This window comes from Siphateles boraxobius, unplaced genomic scaffold, assembly GCF_051911475.1.
Source record: "Siphateles boraxobius isolate OS27281-9 unplaced genomic scaffold, OSU_SipBor_1 130, whole genome shotgun sequence".
Classification (NCBI taxonomy): Eukaryota; Metazoa; Chordata; class Actinopteri; order Cypriniformes; family Leuciscidae; genus Siphateles; species Siphateles boraxobius.
This window is the reverse complement of record NW_027508734.1, coordinates 21189368-21206035: the sequence shown is the minus strand read 5'-3', so window position 1 is coordinate 21206035 and position 16668 is coordinate 21189368. Positions and strand designations below refer to the sequence as shown.

The 16668-nt window shown below is 37.2% G+C and overlaps 3 protein-coding genes across 3 annotated transcripts; 2 read left to right on the top strand and 1 right to left on the bottom strand.

The window, feature by feature from the left end:
• Window positions 1–5891: 5891 nt before the first annotated feature.
• On the top strand, window positions 5892–8026 carry terb2 (telomere repeat binding bouquet formation protein 2). The gene is made up of 7 exons (XM_077228614.1): window positions 5892–6359; window positions 6509–6590; window positions 6830–6969; window positions 7074–7120; window positions 7193–7281; window positions 7481–7569; window positions 7651–8026. Exons 1-7 carry the CDS (start codon window positions 6296–6298, stop codon window positions 7776–7778), a joined length of 639 nt encoding a protein of 212 aa, XP_077084729.1. The 5' UTR covers window positions 5892–6295; the 3' UTR covers window positions 7779–8026.
• Window positions 7283–9569, bottom strand: LOC143737335 (uncharacterized). The gene is made up of 4 exons (XM_077228613.1): window positions 9264–9569; window positions 8689–9109; window positions 8064–8203; window positions 7283–7937 (listed from the first exon to the last, which is right to left on the bottom strand). The coding sequence occupies exons 1-4, from the start codon at window positions 9423–9425 to the stop codon at window positions 7905–7907; spliced, it is 756 nt and encodes a 251-aa protein (XP_077084728.1). The 5' UTR covers window positions 9426–9569; the 3' UTR covers window positions 7283–7904.
• Window positions 9570–13511: 3942 nt separating this feature from the next.
• sord (sorbitol dehydrogenase) lies at window positions 13512–16311 on the top strand. The gene is made up of 9 exons (XM_077228612.1): window positions 13512–13763; window positions 13861–13894; window positions 13991–14155; window positions 14475–14634; window positions 14722–14840; window positions 15188–15253; window positions 15333–15511; window positions 15625–15746; window positions 15903–16311. Exons 1-9 carry the CDS (start codon window positions 13644–13646, stop codon window positions 16066–16068), a joined length of 1131 nt encoding a protein of 376 aa, XP_077084727.1. The 5' UTR covers window positions 13512–13643; the 3' UTR covers window positions 16069–16311.
• Window positions 16312–16668: the final 357 nt, after the last annotated feature.

The following is a 16668-nucleotide window of genomic DNA, read 5'->3' as shown; positions in this document are numbered from 1 at the left end:
TTCATCTGTCCATGTGGACGGCTCCGCCAATCCAAAAAGCATGTGTGGGCTATATTATGGACAGTAATGTAATGTACAGTAATAACATGTAATGTGATCTTAAACAATCAGGTGGTTTTGAGGAGACCGATTTAAGGGACTACATGGCTACAATTTTGTTATACTGTATCTATACATACATACATACTCACATGCCACTTATTGGTCCATTTTAACATGATAGTATCTCGCAGTTGCTGCATATTTTTTGGCTGCACATCCATGACCTGAATCTTACTTTCCACCACATCACAAATGCGCTCTATTAGATTGAGATCTGTGGACTGTACTAGTGAACTCATTGTCATGTTTAAGAAGCCAGTTTGAGATGATTTGAGCTTTGTGACATGGTGCGTTTGAAGTAACTGTTGCCCTGTTTGAAGTAGCTATCCTCAGAAGATCGGGTACACTGTGGTCATAAAGGGATGGACTTGGTCAGCACCAATGCTCAGGTAGGCTGTGGCGTTTAAACGGTGCTAAATTGGTACTAAGGGGCCCAAAGTGTGGCAAGATAATATCCTCCACACTATTACACCACCAACACCAGCCTGAACTATTGATACAAGGCAGGATGGATCCATGCATTCATTTTGTTTACACGCCAAATTCTAAACCTACTATCTGAATGTTGCAGCAGAAATCGAGGCTCATCCGACCAGTCAACGTTTTTCCCAGTCCTTTATTGTCCAGTTATGGTGCGCACAACAAAAAGTTGAAAAAATGTTATCTTTAGGGGTACAAAAGCTTGTCACTGGGGCAGTAACCTTAAAATGACCTATTTTTACCTTATTTTTTACTCCTAAAAGCTGAATATTAGTATCTTAGAGTACAAATAGGTACCTTAAGGCTTAAGGTAATACTTCTATAAAAAAGGTTAAAAAAAAATGGTATAACGATGTCATTTTAAGGGTCCTGCCCCAGTGACTACTGTTGTACCCCTAAAGGTAAAATTTTTAGGTAAAAAAAAAAGCCTGCGAACTGTGAATTAGCCTCAGTTTCCTGTTGTTAGCTGACAGGAGTGTCCCCCGGCTTGGTCTTCTGCTGCTGTAGCCCTTCTGCTTCAAGGTTCAACATGTTTTGTGTTCAGAGATGCTCTTCTGCAGACCTCGGTTGTAACAAGTGGTTATTTGAGTTACTGTTGCATTTCTATCAGCGCGAACCAGTCTGGCTGTTCTCTGACCTCTGGCACCAGTAAGGCATTTTCACTCACAGAACTGCCACTTTCGGACCATTCTCTGTAAAATGTGAAAATCCCAGTAGATCAGCAGTTTCTGAAATACTCAGACCAGCCCGTCTGGCACCAACAACCATGCCACGCTCAAAGTCACTTAAATCACCTTTCTAGCCCATTCTGATGCTCAGTTTTAAGTCCATCTGGATGAGCAGTGGAACAGGTGTCCCTAATAAAGTGGCAGGTGAGTATATATTTCAATTTATAAAATAAATGCATTTTTAATTTTTATCAGTCATTATTGGATATTTATCTGCCAATATTGGATATTTAATTGTTCTGCCTATTTTAAGGTGCAGGTCATTGTATCTAATCTAAAATTAAATAGAAAATGCTAAGATCTATATTTCCATGCAAGCATGCTGTTGTAGTTGTCATGTGCACATACAGTAATACACGTTTGCTGTTATTTTTTTAACAAAATAGTATGGATACAGTTACAGTATATCACCCATTTATCAGTTAACAACCACGACATAAAAATAATTATCTCCTTATTAGTATCGGCCAGAATTTCATCATTCGTTTTGAGGGGCTGTTCTGATAAATTGTTTGTATCTGATGAAAAAAAAAATGTAAATGATGAATGTTGGAATATAAACAGGTTATTGCGGTCTCACCTAAAAATGTATATGATGACGAATCCTCAAGGCCATCTATTTAGCCATGTTTGAGTTATACAATTGTCACTCCAGACCTCACCTTGACCTGTCTATTCTATATGATCCTCAATGCTATTGTCAGATGCCAAGAAAATAATGTTAGATACCCCAATCAGAATATGTATTATGATCCTACTATGGTAGTGCATGTTTTCCTTTTTTAATCTACTGTACGTAACATCATGTGCAGTATTTATCACTGGAAAAAACATGTTATAATAATGACTTGCTTAATCCAACAAAAAAACAAAAACAAAAAAGAAGTAGAGAACATTATGAGATCCATCAATGATATAACCTTTGTAGCAATCACTACATTCATAACAACAACATTTATTATTCTGGGATCTTCAAATGTTCATCTCTCCATATAAACAACATGAGAGGAAACATAGCTGTCATATCCTGCAGGCTGAATTCTGTTTAAATTCAGCACATCTGTAAATCTCTCTGTCTCTCCAGTTGTATATGCTAGTAATGTTTTATGCATAGTCTCAGCAAAAGGTTCTTTGTACCGCTTTTAAAGGTTTGTTACTCATTCAAAACCTCCACAGCTTCAACAAAGCTGTGTACCAGGGTGATGAAGTTATATTTTAGCATATCTTCCGCTCTCTAATTTTAGATTTTGCTGTCAGGGTGCTGTTAGTCAATGAAAGAAAATAAAGTAGTTTTGCTTTGATGTCTTGGTCCTCTCTGATGGTTGTACTTCAGTTTGCTCCTCTCAGCCAAGAATAGACTACTTGAAAATCTATATAATGGCTCTCTTATGCCTTAGTTTAAAACGGCTACATTAAGCTATAATGCAATGTCACTATATAAAAAATATCCGTAAATACATCCAAACTATGAAGAAAAACCTACACGGTCTGCTCTATCTGATAATAGAAAGCACAAGATAATGTTCTCTCTCTATAAATAATGCAGATTATGGAAATGTTGTGTTATCACAAACATGAGCATTGAACCATATAATGCAGATATAATTGTGATAGTTTGTCCTTTGCCTGATTTAATGTTTAATCTAACACATTTTGCAGGATATAAAATTGCTGTGATAGTATGAGACTTCTTTAAACATACTATGTCTTACGACCCTAAACTTTTGAGTATATACGCGCTCACACACACACACACACACACACACACACACACACACACACACACACACACACACACACACACACACACACACACACACACACACACACACACACACACACACACACACACACACACACACACACACAGTTCACTACTACGGTGTATGGACAACTAATAGGCTATAAGCTTTGTATTTAGGGGCAGTATTCAGAGTAAAATCAAAAATATGCAAAACTACAAATGCAACAAACAAATAATTGACTCCGTCCTTATAATACCATATACAACCAGCAGTGGATTTTTCTCCAAATATTTAGGATATGTACAATCTTAAAAATAATGGTTCTTTATTGGCATCTGTGGTTCCATGAATCCATGGAACCTTTCCATTCTACACAAGGCTTTTAATAGTGGGGAAAAAATTATTTCATTTTTTTTTATGTTCTTCACAATAAGAAAAAAAAAATTATTTTAATAACTGTTCACTGAAAGGGAACTCAAAATGGTTCTAGAGTGTAGTATCATATAGCTTAGTGACCCTTACAGAAAAAACACATGGACTTCACATGTGCAAAAATTCATGTGGTCACGTGACCACATGCTCATGTGATTTTGCACATATGAAATTTAACATGTAAACATGTTAAAAGCACATTTGAAATATGTGTTTCACATGTGTTTTACACATGGGAAATGTGTGCTTTTGGAACATTTACACATGAAACACATGAGCTTACATGTGAAATGTAAAATTCCCATGTGAAACCTGTATCACTTGTGAAATGTAAAATTCCCATGTGAAACCTGTATCACTTGTGAAATGTAAAATTCCCATGTGAAACCTGTATCACTTGTGAAATGTAAAATTCCCATGTGAAACCTGTATCACTTGTGAAATGTAAAATTCCCATGTGAAACCTGTATCATTTGTGAAATGTAAAATTCCCATGTGAAATCCATGAGCTTACATGTGACACGTAAAATTCCCATGTGAAACATTTAATCACAAGTGAAACCCATGAGATCTCATGTGAAATGTAAAATATCTCATGTGAAACCCATGGAATAACATTCGGAATAATAACTCCAGACCTAATAACATAGGTCAACCTATGGCTGCTTTGATAAAACAAGCAAGCTTTTGATTGTTAACACTATACACACTTATGAAAAGTTGAGAATAATATAGTATTAAAAGCAGCAACACTCTAACTGGCTTAAACATAGATGCTATAATGCATTGTAGTTTTCAGTAAGATAATAATGTTGTGTTGTTTTACCCTATCGTAACCTTTGTGACATAGGCATCTCATCTCAGCAGGAATCAACAAATACCCAGCAAATAACACACTATCCTTCAACTATACAGTTGTCTTTTTTAATGGCCTCCTGGAGACATAAAACACAAGACTACATGACAGTACTGTCCACTAAAACAGGAAGCAATTTAGCTTCAGTGGGTGCCAACAGCAGCACATAAATTACTGACCTGTGGGCAAACCTCATGTTGATATAAAGCATAGAATGACAGACACGTCTTCCGCAATATCTCTAACAAAAGCATGTATAGACTACTTATGTGTTCCTCAAAAAATGTTTAGATCACCACAAAATCAATAAGCCCTGTTTATGAATGAGAACAGCATGCATTTGTTTTCAGTGTAAGTGATAATGATTAAAATAATCTTGTGATGATGTTTCATTTTTGAACAACTTTTGATTTCTGGTGCACTATCACCATATTTTAACAAATACTCTCCACAAGGTCAGATACAGTATCTGACCTTGTGGAGAGTATTTGTTAAAATATGGTGATAGTGCACCAGAAATCAAAAGTTGTCTCAATTATTTTAAGACATTAGGCTATAAAGTAACTGCATATCTATATCTCAATTTGTATTTACAGCACAGAGCAGTATAGCTTTCGTAGCACAATTAAATTAAAGTGTAAAATCATGTGTGTCCACATAAACTGTCAACAGACATGTGGGGAAATAACAACAAACTCAGCTTACCTAAAACATAGTTGGCATGTAATTAAGTACCAGCCTGCACAGCCGAACACGGTCAATAATTCCTGACACTTGATCAACAGTTTTAACCGTTAAATTGAATTAGCTCCGGTTGATAAATTTTTTGGAGGGCAGGATTATTGCTGCTAGTCCTTCTAGTTAACAGGCCTGAGCAGTGAGCACTCACGGCACGGATTCCATCCTCATGAATTACGCCGTTCTACTACCATCTAGTGGACAAGAGCGTGTACTAAACTGGTTTAGCATTCTCTCATAGTAACTAATCATAGTTTATATCTATAATAACTAATAATAACCTAGGAGGAGTCTCCTGCAAGCTCCTATCAAGACGACAATATTTTATTAGAATTTTTCATTTAAAAATACTTAAAGCCTAAAAACTGAGAGGACTATTTTTTTTACAACAATAGTAGTAGCCTAGTAGTGGTGGTGGTGATAATAATAATAATAGGCTAATAATAATAATAATAATAATAATAATAATAATAATAATAATAATAATAATAATAATAATATGTAATTGTTGCAATAAACTATCAATGGTAATAATATGAGTACTTCTTCAATATTTCGTCAAAAGTCATTCTTTAGTGATGGGAAACCCGACTCAGAAACTCGCGCGAATCAGTTTCGTTTAACCAATTAAAAAACGATTCAATGATTCTTTTACGTCACATTGTAACTACGTCATCGATTGGTCCCTGACGTTCCCCTAAAATATATATTTATTGGCTATTGCCTATTCAAGTTCGCCTTTAATCCTTCCTTCAAACAGCAGTCATATCCTCGGCTCACATTAAATGCTCTGTCGTCTCTTCTCCTCTCATTACAAATCGGACATGTCAGATTGAGTTGGCTTTCGGGACTGGATCTGTTGATTCAATAAGCGCTCAGACCGGTTTTTGTGAACAGATTCAGTGAAAAGATCCGATTCAATAACAAAGCAAAAGACGATTCGAAAATTGCTCGTTAAGGCCTGAGGGGATGTGGTAGCTATTTAACGCTTGTCCGTTATAGGTTATGAACGTTTTTTTTTCTTTTTCTTCCTGTTCATTTTTCAGAACTTTTCTACTTTACTATCCACTTGTTTGGTTCAGGAAAACTTTAATGATTTTAATTTGAACGCCGTCACACACATTCGACGTCTGAAGAAGGATTAATATTGCAACAAGGCCTTCGATTAAGTTACCTTCTGTGCGAACTGAAGAGACAAACACCTCCTCATAAGTATGTTTAAAGACAAAACGGCATGGTTTTCCAGCAGTGTTGGAAAGGGGCTAACCAGATTCTGGGGTGAGAGAGATGAGTATATGGTTATATGCTTCTAAAATAACTCAATTAAAGAATGAACGAATCTATTAATGTTTTGTTAATCTGATCTAAGTCATCAGGTTTTTTACCTGAAATATGAGTACATTATATACTTGTCTATATTCTTTTAGTTTCTGAAGGGGGAGCTCTTTCTTCCTGGAAAACAGCAGATTACCTCTTCAGTAATGATGCCTCTTCTGAAGACACTAAAAGGTCTATTTAGTTGACTGTGGAAATCTTGTCTTAGGGTAACTCTAAAGAAGTTTAAAAGTAAAAGAATATGTATGTATTGTGTATTTTTAATTTAATGCAAAGAAAAGTGGTAATCCCTCGAATCTGTGGCAAAGAAACCAGTCTATAGAATGACATTTAATCCAAATCTACTGTACCCTAAATCCCCCGAAATGCATGAAAAACAAGTTTTACCTGATTTCTCTCTTCTTCTTTTTTAGGATATATCACAGTGAGGACTATATAAAGAACAGGGCAACAGTTTTCCACTGCAATTTCCTGTCAGCATGTAAACCTCGCCAGAGTGTAAAATCTGTGCCTATTGGCCACTACATACTGCCTCCAGACTCCATCCAGAATGGTGAAATGTTCAATCTTTTTAGTGACGAGATCCAATGTAAAGAATGAAATGAGTCGTTGCTGCATTTAATATTTCATAATTACTGTTCCAATTTCTCTCTTTAGAAATGAGAGTGCTAATCGGAAGGTTCATTTGGGAAACGGATGAACAGGTAAGAGAACAAGCTGTAGTTAAACATGTGTCCGGCTATTCTTCGTTGTCATTTGTTAGCTTCTTATTAAAGGTGATGTGTGAAGAACAAAAAACAACCAAAATGTCTGAAGACAGTCAATCCGATGAGACTGAAGATGAACCAGTGAGAGAGAGGAACAGGTATGCATTAACTCAACATTTAATTATATCTGAATTTAATATAGATTTTGGGCAGAATGCATAAATTCATTGTAGTTTTTTCATATTGTTCCTCTTCAGTTACATAAGACACAATTAATGTCTAAATATTACTTTCACTATCATAGCCCTTTATCTTTATAAAATCCTGGTGTAACCTCATGTTCATGTTATCTATTAGCCAGGAAGATTACCAGTCTGTTGCATCACCGAACAAAGTGTGTTCATGCTGTGAGATGCGGCAGTATCCTGTAAACAACATGATCTCGGGTAATTAATTAACAGATAAAACTGACACCCTACTAATTTTCTCACATTTAGAAACTGTTTATTGTTCTGTCTCTTTTTCAGGATATGCTCATATCGACCAAATGAAGAAGTATTTAGGGGAACTTTATGATTTTCTTCCCTCCCTCCATGGCCATAATGTTTCGAGATCTAATAATGTGACACCACCTTATCGTCACAAAGAAATGTAATATAACGTGCCTCGTATAAATCCACTTCTTTGTTCTTTATATGTTTCACTGACAAAAGCATTTAATGCAACTGGATGTTCATTCTCAGTTTCTGCTCATCTCATATTAAACTTCTTCTTCAGTAAATCACACTTTTCCCAGCAATATGAAATCCAGTCCCTGTACATGAATAGAGGTAATTTGACATAGGTTATAGATAAATAGCAATAGTAATATTACAAAATAAAAGTGTATATATTTGAAACAAAGTGTGTGTCTGATTATTTTCTATTGATGGTTAATTACCTTCCAGTGAGGTGGTCTATCCATTAAAGGATTTTCTCTAAGGTCAAATTTTATAAGTCTGCTGAAACCAGGGATTAAGTAATCCTCCAGTGATCTGATGCTGTTGAATTTAACAGACAGGATCTGCAGATTTGCCATGTCTGGAAACAGACAGAAAACAGGGATTTACACCTAATAACCATTACCGATAATAACAAGAGTAAAAGAGTAACTATTAGTCCTAAAGCCTGGTTTCACAGACAGGGTTTAGATTAAGCCAGGATTAGTTCTTAGATCAATTAGTGCATTTAAGTAGCTTTTATAAACGTGCCCTCGAAAAAAAAAACATTACGGTGTGCATCTTGAGACAAAAGAATTGCTCTGACATATTTTAAAATGTGTTAGTGCAAGTTGCTTTCAGTTAAGACAGCTCAAACATGTATTTTAGTCTGGACTAGTCTTAAGCCTTGTCTGTGAAACCGGGGGTAAATGTTAACAATCTATGTAATAAGAGCAAAGCAACAGATCAAATGTGCAGTTGCTACTTGTATTAAATTGTCTCCAGTTGTCCTCTTGAAACTGTTTTTACTGTATAGGAATACATTATAGAGCTGTTTTAACTTTAGAGCTGTCTAAAGTTTCTAACCTGTTAGTTCAGTAGGGATGTGTGTAAAGCAGTTCTTGTCCAGATTCATGAAGACCAGAGACTGCAAGTGATTCACCTCTTCTGGGAGGTCTTGAAGTTTATTGTCAGCTAAGTTTAACCACTGCAAACTGTTGAGGGCCCCAAATTTTGAAGGCAGGTGTGTAATGTTATTATTATGGAGCCCAAGTTTCTGTAACTTGCTGAGTTTCCCAATAGATAATGGTATGGAGATGAGACCACATCCAACAGCCCAGAGCTCTCTCAGTTCTCTCAGGTCCCCTACTTCTTCTGGGAGAACAGATAATGGGTTGTGGTTTACTCCCAGGTAAGTCAGGTGTTTCAGTGATCCAATGTTGCTAGGAAGAACGGTCAGCTGGTTTCTATCCAGTGTCAGTTCTTCAAGCTTTTCCAGGTGCAGAATCTAACAGGGGATAGACACTTTAGACATTATTTCTGCTTGCATTATTATTATTATTATTATATGATATATGCACCGAATTCATTCACTTAGCAAGTAACGTTAGCTACTTTGTAAAACGCCGCACATAAGTTTGGGGATAAATGGCATAAATTACCTCGTCTGGTGGTAAAATGAGCTGATTGTTGTTCAGAAATAGTTTTTTCAAGTTAACGAGTCTCGAAACGCCCGGTGGCAAAACAACTAGACCCCGGTGACTCATGTTCAGACTCTCCTGATGTTTGTTGATACAGTCCAGTACCATATCATCTCCGTTCATTTTGTTTCATTTAACAAAAACACATAGGCTATGGCATACTAATGGGGTCCTTAGCTTGGACCCTTCTCTTCGGTGGGACTCATCTCTTCACCACAGCGGTACTGAACAAAGACGCATCGCCATAGTAACAGACAACTTCCGGCATTTCTGAAAATGGGACTGAATGGAAATAACTGGTGAGATACAAAAATTAGCGCAAGAAACGTCGGGGAAGATCTGTCCATATTTCTATAGTTAATTTGTATTTATTTACATTTTAAAAAACAATGTTAAAATGCAGAAACTAGTTTTTCCTCTCCATGTTTTTTGTGCAGACTGAACTCTGAGCGCGCAGTTTTGATGTTATTGAATGACCTGCTGAGAAAACAGGAAGAAGTGGGATGGCCCTAAGAGGCATAGATATATTTACGTAGACACAACATTCGACCGCTCCAGACACGTCGGCGCGTCGGCCATCTTGGAACGGTCAGCGTGTCTTCGCTCACAGTAAGAATCAACGACGCGACAACATTGCGCAGATGCTAGTTGTCAAAACCACCAAGATTTAAATTCCCGAAGAAATGGGACAACCTTTTACAGGTAAAAATGTGTTCGTTTGTGTTTGTATATGTAGTAACTCAATATTACAGGGTTTATGTGTGCTATGGTAACTTAAATAGTGCTGTGTTAGCTGACGCCTTCCTTTTGCTGTATTGTGTTAGTTTTGCTAAATCATCTGCTGAAGTCTGTTCATACATGCGTATGTACTGTTTACAGACGGCGCATTGTCAACTTTCTATTTGACCGGCGTTGACCGTTCCAATATGGCGACACGTGTCGCTCCGCCCACCCCCAATTTAATTGGTTTATAATACCTCAATCTTATTGGTGTAGACGATTCAGGTCTGAGCATGCGCATGCTTTTATGTCCGATTTTGTGATTGATTTGGTCGTATCAAAGAAATATTAAATGCTAACTTTAATCGTATCTTATTATCAGTTTACCATGGTAATTTTTTTAATATCTATTGGCTAATACTTTATAATACTTAAGACACAGTATTGATTAAGTTATTGTTTAAAACGAACGCTTGTTGACGATACTTGTAGTTCACGGAGATGTTTTACATTAGATTAGCGCGTCATTCTCTTGGCTTCTTCATATTTCTATCAGGATCGGTGGATCAGCACAAACTCGGGATTTTACGCAAATGATGATAATTCACTGTAATAATGTAAGCAGCTGATTTTAAATTCTAAAGCATGACCGTTTTTGGTTTGCATTTTTTTAACGAGACTTGTTTTCCAATTCTTGCATTATTTGGTACAAAGTGCAAATAAAATGTTTAATGGCAAACACGTTTCCTGGTTGTTTACCTATTCGTACAATATGAGGGCCTATTGGTTCTGTAAAGCCCTATGTTATAGTTTTTAAAGATTCATGTTTTCTAATAAGTGTCAACCGGTTATGTACGACTGTCTATCTGTGACTGTGACATCAAGTATATTAAAAATCCAATTGTTTATTCATCCACCATCGCATTGCGTGTTCATGTTCATGTAGGCTACGGGATAAAAATGGTTACAAATATTAACACTCAAATAGGCTAGCTGCATAACCATAAAAAAGCCCACTGCTATAAATCTGTGCAATTATAATAGGCTATAATAAAATAAATAAAACAAGGAGAGAAGTGATATGAACATGTAGGCCAATTGCTTTAATACGCTCTTGAGCACATAGCCTACATTATAATATTTGCTATAGATCGACATAACATCTGTTTTAGTAAAAAATAAAAATAATAATAATAAAAAAATTAACATTTATTTTCACATTGCAGCGCTGCACGGATTTTATTCCCATTGTACGCACATAAACCAATGGCCAGGTCTTGCTATTTGGTAGCCTGTCTTATTTGTTACCGTGGTTTTGCTTTAAAATAAAATAAAAAAACACTTTCGGATTTATCCTTTGTTTTACTGAAATACAGAGAATTATCATAATTTGTGTAAAATCCCGAGTTTGTGTTAATTCACTGAGCCTAATGGAAAAACGAAGAAGCAAACGGAAAAATATTGTCTAAATCAGCCCACATAGAAATTATCTCTCCTTTGATATGCCAATAATTTAATGCAGTCATGCTCATTGCCCACCAGAAGTGGCACTGACTAATCTGCAGGGTAAATTATATAGTATAGCTATAGGCTAAATCTCAAACAGTTTATTATTTATCAGCAACATATTTTGTGATATCGCCAAGCCATAAAACTGCTCAATATTAAAGCTTACAATATGACTTTTTGTAAGCTGCTTTGAAACGATGTGAATTGCGACTACATTTTGACAGTAACTTCATCTAACTTGATTGGTAAAGTTCATCAAAACATTATCCTATTGATCGTTACTGAAATCGCCATGGCTACGGGCCTACAGCCAAAAAGCATCGTAGATAATTCATAAACTCGTACATAAAGGAATACGGATGCTCATGCCTCAAGCGTCTATGCCAATAAGCCCCTTTTCACACAGAGATTCCGGAAAATACACGGATAAAGTGACCCGGGATTTGTCCCGGGTTCGTTTGATTTTGGTTCATTACACTGCCAGTGATTTTCAGGTGTTGTGCCGAATTCTGACCCCCGCCAAATTATTACCCCCCTAGTATGGTAGGTTTAGGATTAGTTGTGGGGGAGGGGTTAGGATTAGGGGTGGGGTTAGGATTAGGCAATCAGATATTTCAACGAGGGGGGTAATAATTTGGCAGGGAGTCAAAATTCGGCACAACAGGGGGCCCGTTTCAATAACTAATATGGGGCCCTACTCATATAAAACATAAACATAATAGAGCAGAAAAAGCAAGGATTCCTGTTGGTTTGCATCAATGGTATATTATTTTATTACGTGCACTTTCAGCTTCAAGAACAGGCAGCTCAACATAGAAGTTATCCATCCTTATTTGATTAAAATAAAAAAAAAGTATACAGCGTTTTACGTTGGAATAAGCCCCGCCCTTTCACGGACAAACAATTTGATTAGCGCGCGCTATATTTTCAGCTGTCCTGGCTGACATAAAATAAACAGCTCAAACATCCCCTCAACTTAAATTAACAAAAGCAAAGAAGAAAACGTGTCTGACTGACACTGACTGAACCGAACATAAAAGCAATGATGGGCTCCGCGTCCGTGGACAGCTGAGCTCACCGGGCGGCGGGCGTAAATTTCACCTGAGCCCTTTTTAGAAATCCACCCTTCTGTGTTTGAGTGCTGAGAATGCCCTGATAAGTTCATCTTTGTCCAGCGATTTTGTAATCTCGCCTGGACCAAAGAAAGAGGTCACTTTTGGTAGACTGAATAAAGCGTTTCTTTTGTTGTCCAATATCTTTTTCGTTTTTCAGCACCACTGGCATGTAGTCTACGTTTAATTTTCCTCTTAAAATTATTTTCCTGCTCAAAATAACATTTTAACTTAACGGCAAAAAAGGCAAATTTATAAACTAATAAACTACCGCTATTATGCTTCAGATCACTTAAGCCGTTTTCGGGGAGGTAAACGAGCTAAAGCGGTTATCCATGGTAACCGCGAGTTCGACCAATCAGAGACCTCAGTGTTATGCTTAGGATTGAGGGTAGTGTAGTATTTCCATAGACAGTAAAATAGTATTTCTCCAGAAGATAGCAAATAAAACACGTTTTTCTTAAAACAAGTTTGATTTCATACTGACTTGTGGTTTTTATAGGAGCAGAAACTTTCGTTTCACTATCTCGTAGCTTGTGGTCAGTCTACCTCGGATGGTTTAGACATTATGGCTGAAATCAATATCCTATGGAGAAAATGAATGGGATTTTTGCCGGTGTTTTGGGGGCCCCCTTGGAGGGCGGGGCCCGTTTCAATTGAAACGGGTTAAACATAGGTAAGGCCGCCTATGTCTATATGATGTCTGTGTTCACACAGAATGCGTTCTGGCAATTTCCCGGCAATTTTCCGGGATCAACGCGCTGTGTGAAAGGGGCTTAAGATTGCTGTATTATAAACCAATAAAATCGGGTGTGGGCGGAGCGACACGTGTCGCCCCATATAAAGCTGTCGCCCCGCCCCATCGTCCAGACTGCACTCTGTGGCTACTCACTAAAACTGCAGCTATAAGGATCTTATGTAGGCCTATATAATCTATGTGCGTCGTTGCGCGTTTGAGTGAAAGGGTGCATGATCCGTACAGGAGTCAAATAATAAGTTAATGAACTGTCAGAACACGCGTTGTCGTAAGTTGATCCGTTCTTCTGAACGTTTATACGAGAATAAAATGGATAAAGACAACCTCTCCGTAGTCCTGCACTCTAAAGGAGATCTCAGACTGGTATGACATTTCATGCGTTTTAGTGAGGATCTTGCAACCCTTGAACTCTGATTGCATTTGCAATTAATAAGAGCAAACTTCTCTGTATCTTTTACAGGAACAGCGTCCGATCCCGGAGCCAGGACCAAATGGTATAGATTTGTGAATAAGCAATATTTCTAAATGCTTTGCATTGGTGATAAACATTGTAGCATTATTTATTCATTTCTCGGGCTTCTCTATTGAAGACGTGTTACTTCAGATGCACTCTGTGGGCATTTGTGGATCAGATGTCCATTATTGGCAGAACGGGCGCATTGGGGACTATGTGTTGAAACAGCCCATGATTCTAGGACATGAAGCCTCTGGTTGTGTGGTGAAAGTGGGATCTGCTGTGACTCACCTCAAAGCAGGTCTGGATATTCCTCAGTTTGTGATATAATGGCCTAGTTTCACATACAGGGCGTAGATTAAGCCAGGATAAGGTTTTAGTTCAATAAGGGCATTTAAGTAGCTTTTATAAACATGCATTAGAAAAATAAACACATTACTGGTGTGCATTTTGAGACAAACAATGGCACTGACATATTCTAAATTATGTCATTGTAAGTTGCTTTCAGTAAAACAGCTCAAACATGCATTTTAATCTGGGACTAGCTTAAACCTTGTCTGTAAAACTGGGGATATAACAATTAAACTTGGATTAAGTTTGTCTTTCATTTTTGTAACCAGGAGACAGAGTTGCAGTTGAGCCTGGAGTTCCTCGTGAAGTAGATGAGTTCTTTAAATCTGGACACTACAACCTCTCTCCCAGCATATTCTTCTGTGCCACTCCTCCAGATGATGGAAACCTGTGTAGATACTACAAACACAACGCTAGCTTCTGCTACAAGTCAGATCACTATTACTGGACGAATTAGAAATCCATGGTCCTTTAATTCTATGCGTAATAATCATATATATGGCTGTGTGCATCCAGACTTCCCGATAATGTGACTTATGAGGAGGGAGCCCTGATTGAGCCCCTGTCAGTGGGCATTCATGCCTGCAGGAGGGCAGGAGTCACTCTTGGAAGCTCAGTGTTTGTCTGTGGTGCAGGTCAGTCATCTCAAATGATTGCACATATTTATGCAACTGTTACATATTAACTTGTCAATCAATGTAATGACCTCTGACTTCTGGGGCTTTGCCACTTTTATAGTGTGTCAGCACTGTAAAATAATTGTTGCTTATTAATCTAATATCACAGAAACATTTTAGAAATGTTATCTTTGTAATATGACTTTTGAAATGTGACTGGTTACAAACAAAGAGTGTGTGTGTGTGTGTGTGTGTGTGTGTGTGTGTGTGTGTGTGTGTGTGTGTGTGTGTGTGTGTGTGTGTGTGTGTGTGTGTGTGTGTGTGTGTGTGTGTGTGTGTGTGTGTGTGTGTGTTTATCAACATAGGACCAATTGGACTAGTTTCTTTGTTGGCGGCCAAAGCCATGGGTGCTTCACAAGTAATAATAAGTGGTAATGTATCACTATTTATAAAAAGTAATAATATGTATAAATTGTCCATATAAAATACATTTTTAATCTGTATTTGTAGACTTGTCCTCTGATCGGCTTGCCAAAGCTAAAGAGATCGGAGCAGACTTCCTGCTTCTTGTGAAAAAAGAGGATACACCTCAGGACCTGGCCAAGAAAGTGGAGGGAATGCTGGGTTGCATGCCTCAAATCAGCATTGAATGCACTGGAGTCCAGAACAGCATTCAAACAGCCATCTATGTAAGTTTGATTACAAAAAATAAAGTCACACTGCTTTCACATTATTGGAAAACTCCATTTTGCTTTCGTATTTGTTTGAGTGTTTAGACATGCTAAAATGATTATTTGCCTAGGCTACCCGTTCAGGAGGCGTGGTGGTGTTGGTTGGGCTTGGTGCTGAGATGACCACCATACCTCTTCTCAATGCAGCAATCAGAGAAGTTGACATCAGAGGTGTATTCCGTTACTGCAATACGTAAGTAGAATCACTAAGGTTAGAGATTTACTTATGACTGTATCAATGGTTTGAGTATAATGTAGATCAAAATATATCTATAAAACATTTTTGGGTAGATTTTACTGTTTTGCACCCTTTTACCTATGATACGTAAAAACAATAACGTTTTTCCAGCTGGCCGGTAGCCATTTCTATGTTGGCGTCTAAGAAGGTGAACGTCAAACCCCTGGTCACCCACCGTTTCCCGCTGGAGCAGGCTGTGCAGGCCTTTGAGACCACCCGTCAGGGTCTTGGGGTTAAAGTCATGTTAAAATGTGACCAGAATGACCAGAACCCATGAGATCAACTTCCATACCCACATCTGATTATTGCCTTGCTATAGTCACTTCAACACATTTGTTTAATTCAGCTAGTTTTGAGAGTAACCTCACTATATGTCTCAGGTACAGCAGTCACAGGAATTCAGTGATTCTCTTCACAGTGGATGCAGTTATGTATCATTTAAATTTCATTGTAATTTATAAATCTAGCATTTTACATTAGTAAAATGAATATAAATAAAGAATTTATAGAATCATGAAAAGTGTTCATTTATTTTTGTGGCAAAAATATGGCATCTCATAATAGCAGGAAATTTTTCCAATTGAATTAGCCTTAATCTTTTTCACAAACAATTAGTCTTATCTCCACCTAAGATTTAGCGTACTAACTTGTTTGTCTGTGTAGTTACTTTAAGCACAGTACTGTTAGTGAGCTCTTTTTATATATTTATTCCGTATATTTGGTCAATATTTAATTTGATCATAATAAGTAGAAAAAGTTGTGCAAGTAGTCCACAACTGGCCATCTTAATCAGTGAATATATGGAGAAAAACTCATTTATACACCATTTAGGTACGTTTTTATTTAACTTTATTTATTCTTTTAAGGACATTGCTGG